Raw genomic sequence first — 9,586 nt, 5'->3', positions numbered from 1 at the left:
AGCGCCCCAATCTAGGTCACTGGCAGGGAAGGGCTGAGCCGGGGGTCGTTGGAGGGTGATGGGCGGGCTGTCGGCCCCAGAGGTGGGCGAAGAGTAAATTGTCTCGGAGCCTGCCCCCTCACTTCCACTCGAGTGTAATTCCATCCCCGGGCGGGTCGAGCTTCCCTCCCTCCCACCGCCAGCCGGTCCCTCCCCGTCGGCTTCCTCCCCCCCCCCCCTCGGAAAAGCCCTGCGGCTCCAGGAGGACTTCACTCCCGCACGCCGACCTCCCGGCGGCAGCCCTGCCTTCTCCGACTCCTCCGTGGTTGCTGGACCCGCTCCCTCAGCCCTCCACCTCCTCACCCCGGCTGTGATCCGCGGGGGCTGGCTCCCCCACGTCCCCCAGGAGACGCCCTTTCCTGGTGCGTCCGGGACTTGGTGAAACTTTGCAGGCGCCCGCGGTGAAATGGATTTAATCCGAGGCTTCTTGCTCCGGCTCTTGCTTCTGGCTTCCAGCCTCGGACCCAGTGCAGTGTCGCTCAGAACAGCTCTCCGAAAACCAGGTAACGCGCTCGCAGCGCCCGGGGGCACCACGCCCGGAGCGCCTGGCTCGCGGTCCCTGCCCGGACGCAGAGCGGGCAACGCACCGCCCCTCTACCCCACTGACCCGCGGCAGTTTAACTGGGTTCATCTCTGCCCAGAGGTAGGAAAAGACGCGACCTCGCCCTCAGCCCCGCTCCACCCCGCCCCCGGCAACCCCCCCTCCCCCCCGCCGCCCCAGCTCAGGCGGTTCCAGGGTTGTTTGTTTGTTAAAAGAATAATCTATTTTCCAGACACAGTAGAGGTGGAGAGCTGTGTGTTTGAGCACAGAGCTGAGAGCAGGGACAGCGATCATGCTGTCTCAATTACAGAGGATTGCAACTGTGCAAGAGAAGTCAAACAGCTCCTCCTGTGTCTCTAAACATCTTTATTGAATTCATATTGTCCAGAGCCCAGCCATTTCCTGTTAAGTGTCTGAAGATTTGCCTGGAGTTCCCTGTGCCCATCTCTGGTCCTGCCCTGGCGGTGTGTAGGGATGTGGCCTCTGCTTTTAAGGATGGTTTCTGCTCTGGGGCCGTTTTCTCAAAAAGAAGTGCCTGGTGGGTTAATTTTACAGCGTTTTGAACTCCTGTCTGTCTTTGCGAGGGCAGTTAGAAGGTGTATGGTGTTATAGGCTATTACAAAGAATTAACCTGCATTTCCTCTAGTTACACTGTTAAAAGTTCTTGGTGTATTTTTGTCTGCTTTGAGTTGGTCTGTGTTGTGAGATTATTCAAGGTACAGCGTTCTAAACAATAAAGTTCTAAACGTTGTTGCCTGAATAACGATTTTTATTCTACTTTGCTGAGGCTGTGTTTTGAATGCTGAGAAATCTGTGTTTTTCTGGGATTTTGTTTTTTGTTTTTTGGTTTTTGGTTTTTAGTTTACTTTGTAAGCGAGGTTGTCTTATGGGATTAATTACATCTTATGAACAATGGAAAGCAATAGAACTTTATTTGAATGCAGTCTGCAAAACTCTGCAGAAAGTGCAGTTTATCTTCACAAATAACGATTCTATAAGAAAGAGACAAACCAGGGAAATTTATCAGAGGGTGAAGAAAATAATGTTGGCAGGTTCCCATATGGCTGCTTAAATATTTTCACTGCTCAAGGATTTCTTCATTTGGAAATCCAACTTGTTGCCTTTCAGCTTTGGGGGACCCCTCACTCTTCAAGCTGTGTCTATCGCTACCTGCCTTGAAATTTAGTCATTATCATAATCTGCAACACATTTAAATTACGAGCTATTCTAGAGCCATTGTTCATTTCATTTTGGAGATGATAGCAGCAGTCCAAGGCAATATTCTATTAAATTGTTTCTCACATGCACGCATACACACATCTTCAAGGATTTCAGTGAAGGGCTTCTTTCTAACTTTTCTCCTTAAGATAAGCACATCATGATCATTGTATTCTGAGGGTTTATTCCCATTAAACCACCTAGTCACAGTTTTGAGAGATGCCTAGTTATATCTATCTATCTATAGTTCTTAGGCTTAAGCAGTGTATGTAATATTCTTTTAAGGATAGATTTCAATCCATTTAAGCAGAATTTTTTAAAAAACATTTCACAAAAGCCTAGTGTATATAGAACTGCTCATATGGTTCACCCTATTTCCTTTTTTATTTTTTTGTAGCTTCTCTCCTAAAAATGTTTTCTACCTGCTTCATCCAGGCTCTCATTCTGATACTCATGCCATGCATATGCCATCTTGGCCTCTTTGGTTTTATTTGAAGCTTGAATAGGGTTTTGATAGTAGAAACCCTACCTTTTTAAATATGTTGGCATATTAAATACACCAAATTTGAGGTAGAGGGGGTGTTTGGACTAGGTTCAGCCTAGAAGAGCTTTTCATTATTTTATAATTTTCTCCAGACACTGGCTTTCAGGTTGGAAAGCTGCTCAGATTAAAATGACAGCTACTTTATAAACTTCAGGGGAAAATTTCCTCCTGGGCTCATTTACATCCCTTGGAAAGACTGGTTTTTGATCTGGAAAATTGGTCCAGATTAAAACCTGAATGTGCCCTGCTTAGCTCTCATGTGAACAGCAACCAGCTAATTTATAATCTTCCCCAGACACCAGAAAATCCTGCTAGAATCCATATAGGAATTTCTTTGTACCCTGTTTCCTCAACAGAAATTGGTTTGTGAACACTACTTTGAAGGGAGCCCAGCCACCATGTAGGCGTGCTGGAACAGTCCTGTTTTCTTTGGATGACCCTGTCTGTCTCCTAACGCTCCTGAAAGACAGGGAATTCTTGGATTCAAAATCAACCTGAAAATTCCCCATCCCCACCTAGCTCTGGTAGGAAAAAAGCAAGTAGCAGCTTCAATGATGAGTTCAATCTGGGTCCAACATAGGCAACCTTTCCCTCCGCCCCAAGATAGCTCATCTTCTGCCATTGGGCATTAACAAAGAAACCTCTGCATTTGCCGAGACTAATAAGAAATGACAGCTCTTAACTTAAGTCAAATGAAATAATAATAACGAACTCTAATTAAGTGCTTGCTACACTGCTCTAACAACTTGGCACGTACTGATACTTAATCAACCCAGCAGCTCTGTGAGATGGGTACTATTATTACCCCTGTTGAACTGAAGATGAAGTTGTGGCTCAGAGAGATTAAAGATCTCCTCCAAGGTCACACAACTAGTAAGTGGTGGAATGGGATTCGGGCTGTGCTAGTCAGGACCCGGAAGGGAGTCCTTAGCGGTCCTGGTAGCGGAGGTCTGCAGACCGGTCCTGGAGGGCGTCTCCCTCCTGGCTGAACAGGGGAGCTCCCATGGGACAGAGCCAGGTGGAGCGCGTTATCCCTGCTGCTATGGGTGCGGGGCCTCTTACGTGCTGTTAAACATTTGTACACGGGATCATGCCCAGGCCTTCCAGGGTAACAGTGTGAATGATACGGAGATGGAGTTCTGGAAGCCTTTGTCCACTGACCTCATCTGCAAGAATCAGAGGGTATAACCACGTCACCACATCGATGAACCACTTCCTTTCTCTTATTCAACTCCTGGCGCTAAATCTTGTGAGGGCCAAGGATCTATCCAAGGCCTGGAGGTAGAAAAAGGGGCTTCTGACCCTAGATAGGGTAGAAGACACCGTCATCTCCCTGGCATGGAAACTTCGCATAGCCTTCACTCCTTTTCAGATCACAGATTAGAATCAGAGACCTGGAAGGAAGCAAAAAGGCTTCATTTGACAACTGGGCTAAGGGTGATTAAGGGACTTGTCCAACTTAACATCAGAAGCTGAACCGGAACTAGTACCCTGGCCCTCCTGAGTGGGTACTTCTTCCTTATCCAGAGTCTCCCCAGGAAGCACAGGGAGGACTGGTGTTTCTGATGCAGAGCAGGAAGATGGGAAAGGGAAATCCAGATACACAGCTAGCCACACACCTCTCCCACAGGCAGATTGGTAACTCATGGTGTTAATTCCCTCTCTGGCCCAGAGAGAGGGGCTGGTGGACCAGGGCACAAGGGCCCTGCCTTTCCTCTTGTCTTTGCAGTTTGCCTGAGGCCCCAGGGGCAGTGAGACAAGGCCAGGTCAGGGCTGAGAATTGAAGGTCTTCCTTAGAAGACCATCTTTAGGGAGATGCATAGCTCTTATTGTTTCCTTTCCACTCCCTCAGCATTTCCTTACCTGTAAAATTGGACTACAGGGAAGATCCAGAGAAACCCAGAAAGAAAAAACAAGAGTCTCGAAGAGCAGAGTTAGCTGGCGGGCAATGTATCTTGCCCGTTGTTGAGGGTGAATCCAGGAGCCTCTAGGTGGTTTCTGCTGCTGCTAGAGTGAGGCTTACTTGGCTACTGAGTCAGAGGCCTCCCTGTTCTGTTTCCTTCACGCCAGCCCGAACAACCTGTTGGTCACGAGGGCCTGCTTATGTCCTCACTTAAAGCTCTCATGCAAGTCCTCTTCCCAAAGCATGCATTTGGTGGGGGCGTGGGGGGTAGGGGGGTGGTGCTCATCTCTTCTGTATGTCCCTCCTTCTCCCTTTCCAAACCAAAGTCCTTCACTACAATGCGATCCAGATTGTCTTGCTTCTTGGGGAATGCTGGAGCTCATAAAGGCCACACATATTTCCCCCCTTGATGGCCATATATCTCCCCAGCACCTAACTACAGACATCCATGCAGTCCAAGCAACGTAGCAGAAATATTTCCTCCACTCCTCCATTTTGCCAGCCCTCCTACCCTCCTCTTTGTTTCCACACCATATCTAATCCCTATAAGAAACCTCCCCCCCCCCCCCCCCAACTCCTTGGATTCCCTGTGAGGTAAAGGGACAAAGAGGTCAAGGTCAAGAGTAAATGTCATAACGTGAGGCAGTACTGGTTTCTCAGAATTCTTTCTCATGGAAGAGTGACTTGGCCAGAAAGGAACTGAGTGGTGTTTTTGGTTTTTGCTTTGTGTTTCTTACCCTGAGCCCAGGGCTTTAATAACCTTAGAATTCTTTTGGGAGTAGTTGGCCATCTGTCTAGCTCAGAAGTGGTCCAGTGCTGCAGAGCTGGGTTTCTGGAAGACAGGGTCTCAGGCATTAGAGGCTGGGCAGGGGGGAGCTTCCACAGAGTGGCCCCGGGGATAGCCTGTGTCTCCCACCTCCCCTGCTCTGCCCTCAGGACTGGTTGCTCCCCATCGACTCGAGGGATGATGGGATGTTATGATTGCAACAGAAAATCTTTTGAGCTGGTCAGGACCCCTGCCACTGACTTTGGCCACAGCCTGTCAAGTGGCAGATATTTGAAGTGTACCTGCTGTTTCAGGGATAGAAGAAGGGAAAAGGTAAAGAGGTACAACAGAGCCTAAAGGGCCGTTTGTAGCGGAAACCCCCAAACCCGTCCTTGAGTCCACTCCCATTTTGAAGAAAGACACCATTGTGTGGCTTCAGCCTCCTGAGATGAGCTAGAAGATGTTTACTTCTTACTCCCAGGAATCGAATCTCATGGGATTGGGGGTCGGGGAGGCAGGGGCAGGGGCACAGGTGAAAGCAGAGGACGAACCTTTCAGAGCTGGCTCAGAGCAGGTCTGGCCTCAGCCGATCTCAGGCCTCTGACCCAGGCAAGTAGTTCCTGAACTTGCCCATGGATGAGAATTCTTTATATATATATTATATTATTATATTTATATATATTATATTATATGTATTATTAGCCCCAGGGTATAGGTCTGTGAGTTGCCAGGTTTACACACTTCACAGCACTCACCAATAGCTCATACCTTCCCCAATGTCCATAACCCCACCACCCTCTCCCTACCCCCCTCCGCCCAGCAAAACTCAGTTTGTTTTGTGAGATTAAGAGTCTCTTATGGTTTGTCTCCCTCCTGATCCCATCTTGTTTCATTTTTTCCTTCCCTACCCCTCACATTGCCTCTCAACTTCCTCATATCAGAGAGATCATATGATAATTGTCTTTCTCTGATTGACTTATTTCGCTAAGCATAATACCCTCTAGTTCCATCCATGTCATCGCAAATGGCAAGATTTCATTTCTTTTGATGGCTGCATAGTATTCCATTGTATATATATACACCACATCTTCTTATCCATTTGTGAATGAGAATTCTTGGCATGCATCTCAAGTGCCTGCCTTTTTAACAAGAACATTGGTGACTTGATGAGATGGTTTGCAGTCAGCACACTGAGACCTGACAAAGCAGAGTTTAGGCTCCTGTCAGCCTCCCTTGCCTCCCGACCTTCTCCCCAGATACACACACAGTCTCCTTTTCCTTCCTTTGTCCACACCATGTGGGATTTGCAGTGACAACTCATTGCTCTGGGTCTGTGTTGTAACCTTAAACTCCACAGGTCTTCCGAAGGTTGGATTTGGGGCTGTGGTCTTTGGAAGGCAGCTGAACGACATCTCCTCTGAGCGAATGTTTCTCTTTGCCGCCCCCACCCCCACTTTCCTCAACCTGTTCATTGAGAGATGGCCATACAAAGGAGGGAAAGCCTGCCATAGCACTAACAAGCAGCCCCTTGCAACTGTGTGTAACCCATTCCCCCGCCCTCATTTCCCTCAGACCCACTCCACCCCTGCGCCACCACTGCCCCTGTGCTTTCAGCCTCCAAGTCTGGTTTCTTCTTGGGTAGGAGCACAGACTTTAATATTTGACAGCTTTGGTTCAAGTCCTGACATTGTTATTTACTAGTGACTTGATGGTGTAAGGCAAGTTATGTTAGTTCTGTGGTCTTCGTACCCTCATCTTTAAAATTGGAAAGATCCTGCCATTTAAGGTTGCTAGAAGGGTTAGGTCGGGCAAGACATGTACTGAGGCATATAAAAGGCACAGGAGCCTGAGACTGGAAGGCAGTGTTTAAGGGACTGGGATTGTTTAATCCGGGCAGAGGAAAGCAACTGAGTCAATACACATGACTGAAAGACTATGTTCTGGGCACAACGAGAAACACAGGCACTTAGGATTTCATGTTCCTTTTCCATACATATGAATGTATGATTGATTGCATGTGATTTAATTTGTACTGAGTCCTAAAATTTCTCCGATAAATTAATTGGCAAATTAGAAAGACTCTCTGGTCGACCACATGCCTTAGTTTTTGGTTTGGAAAATATGGCCGCCAGGTTTGTGGTCTTGCCTGAATGGATTCCTTGGAGAAACAGTAACCCCCAGGGTGGTGGGCGATGTTTGCCTGGTAATTGTCTTGGGGAGGTTTTGCAGGATCTGGTGGTGAAAGGGGAGCAGCTGTTCCTGAAAGAGAATTAGCCAGACGGATGCATGACTGGGCGTCAGTGGAAATCTCCATGAAGCTTGAGAGCTAAGAAAGGCTTGGGGTTTGATTGATCAGTAGATTGGAGTAATTCAAGAGCCACTCCCAGTGACATGGAATGTCAGAGGCCAGGCTCCACTGGCTCTTTCTTTCCTATGAATGATTCTCGGCCGTGAAACCCCCCATTTATCCCAGATATCCCCACCAGTTTATTTTCAGAATCAAAGGAAATAAAACAGAGCAGTGCTTTGAAAGAGCTGACTCACTCTTTCAAAGTTAGGATATGATCGATCATTCAACAATAATCATAGTAATTACTATTATTGTAACCAACCACTCCGACCAAGAATATTCATCCTGAAGCTTTCATCTCATTTCCAGTCCCTTCCTCCTCACTCCCCTAAAGACACTTGAAGATTCTTTCTTCATCTGACTCTGCAAATCCTAAGCAATTTAAATCTTAACACTTGTGTTTGCTGACAGGGCACCCAGGATCTGGAATCAGATTTAATGTAATGTTAATGCTATGTATTTTTCTTGGTGTAATAAGTTTATATTAGCCAGTTAATTGTTTACATTGTGCAAAAGGAGTTGTATCAGCAGGCACTTTTCTGTAACATCTGGGCAATTGGAAACATAATACTCAAATACAACCTGAGTTTAGAGCCTTCCTTGGACAGATGGCTAATTTTATCGATCTAATTTTACACTTAGGAATAGGTCCCATGATCCTTTGCTCATAATTCTTAGAGTGAGCAGAGAAATAAATAAAATGGATGATGGCTGTGAATTAGATGCCTGTTATATTGCTTGTAATTTATTTTTAAAATACTTCAGTATAAACAGTCACTGTGTGAATTACTTTAATTTGTACCCTAGGGGTACTTAATCCGGTGTAGAAGGTGCCATTCCGGCATAAGAGTTTACATCTATTTTAATCTCTCAGTGACTGTGTCATATCAGTGGTCAAAATATTTGAGCTTTATCTCTGAGCTAGCCAGAAATCCACGCTCCAGGGCTAGTTACCGCTTGACCTTTACCGTGAAGTCTACTCTCAGAGGTGGCTTGGAAAATACATGAAAATAACTATTAGCATAAATCCAGGCCAAATGGTTTGTCAGTTAGCATAAATAATGTTAGAAATAATGTTTTCATTGGTGAAACATATGAATAGCTAGAAAGATCATACAGTCCCTCTGTTTTTGCATAGACAGAGAATAAGCACCAGTAAACTCAAGAGTCAAGCTGCTCTGCAGTTAGGCTAAAGCCCCATTCAGTCATGTATTCCACTCACTTAATAGTGGACTCATTTGCTTGCTCCCCCTAACTGATTTGCTGATTCTGCCGCTAGGATATTGATGTATCTGCCTCAGCAAGGTGCTTGCTGCTGTAAGAAGCAACTCCACATCTCAGTGACTTGACACAAAATGTATTTTTCACTTACTCCAAGTCCGAAGTGAATGTTCCTTGTTGGGCAGCTCTCCTGGCTTGCTCTCCTTCAAGTGATGACTTGAAAACCTGAGTCATTAGGTCTTTGTAACCTCTATCTTATAATACCATCAGTGGAAGTGGGCTTGCAAGGTGTCAGTGAAGGTAAAGAGAAAGAAAGCTTGTGTGAGAGATTTTTATGTGCCAGGCTGTAATATGGTCCCACAGCCCCAACCTAACTGTAAGGAGGCTGGGAAATGTAGTTTGGCCATGTACACAGGAAGAAAGTGACCAGATGTCGTGGGTAGTTTCTCATGGAGTGCTTTGGAGTTCCTAAACCGACAGACAGGGGATGGTAAAAAGAGTAAGTTTATGAGAATTTTTGTGACTTCTTGCCAAGAAATATTTGTGTATGTGGCAGAATTTGGCCTAGAATTTGCATTCATTTTAGTGTACAACCTGGTTGAAAAGCAGGTAGTTGCTATCTATCTTTATGTGTTTGAAGCAATCATAATTTAACAAAAGATCCTGAAATCTAAGCAAATTGACACAGATTGGTTTGCAATAGGATGCAAAAATATTTATATATTTACATGAATATATGCTATGTGTTGCTACTTATTTGCTCCATTTTATACAAGGTAAAATTAATCCCTTTTAAAAAATAAATGAACTAGGGCGCCTGGGTGGCTCAGTGGGTTAAGCCGCTGCCTTCGGCTCAGGTCATGATCTCAGGGTCCTGGGATGGAGTCCCGCATCAGGCTCTCTGCTCAGCAGGGAGCCTGCTTCCCTCTCTCTCTCTCTCTCTCTGCCTGCCTCTCTGTCTACTTGTGATCTCTCTCTGTCAAATAAATAAATAAAATCTTTAA

The 9,586-nt window shown here is 46.0% G+C and overlaps 1 protein-coding gene across 4 annotated transcripts in view; it reads left to right on the top strand.

Moving 5' to 3' along the window:
* The first annotated feature begins 418 nt into the window (after positions 1-418).
* Positions 419-9,586, top strand: part of LOC111140902 (pikachurin) — a 180,841-nt gene continuing 171,673 nt past the window's right edge. For all 4 annotated transcript variants that reach the window (XM_022493151.1, XM_022493152.1, XM_022493153.1 and 1 more), the window contains exon 1: positions 419-542. In XM_022493151.1, coding sequence (XP_022348859.1) covers positions 446-542 — 97 coding nt within the window. In that variant the 5' untranslated portion in view covers positions 419-445. The remainder of the gene's footprint in view (positions 543-9,586) is intronic.

This window comes from Enhydra lutris, unplaced genomic scaffold (genome assembly GCF_002288905.1).
Source record: "Enhydra lutris kenyoni isolate GAN:26980312 unplaced genomic scaffold, ASM228890v2 scaffoldscaffold5, whole genome shotgun sequence".
Classification (NCBI taxonomy): Eukaryota; Metazoa; Chordata; class Mammalia; order Carnivora; family Mustelidae; genus Enhydra; species Enhydra lutris.
This window is presented reverse-complemented; position numbering and strand designations above follow the sequence as displayed.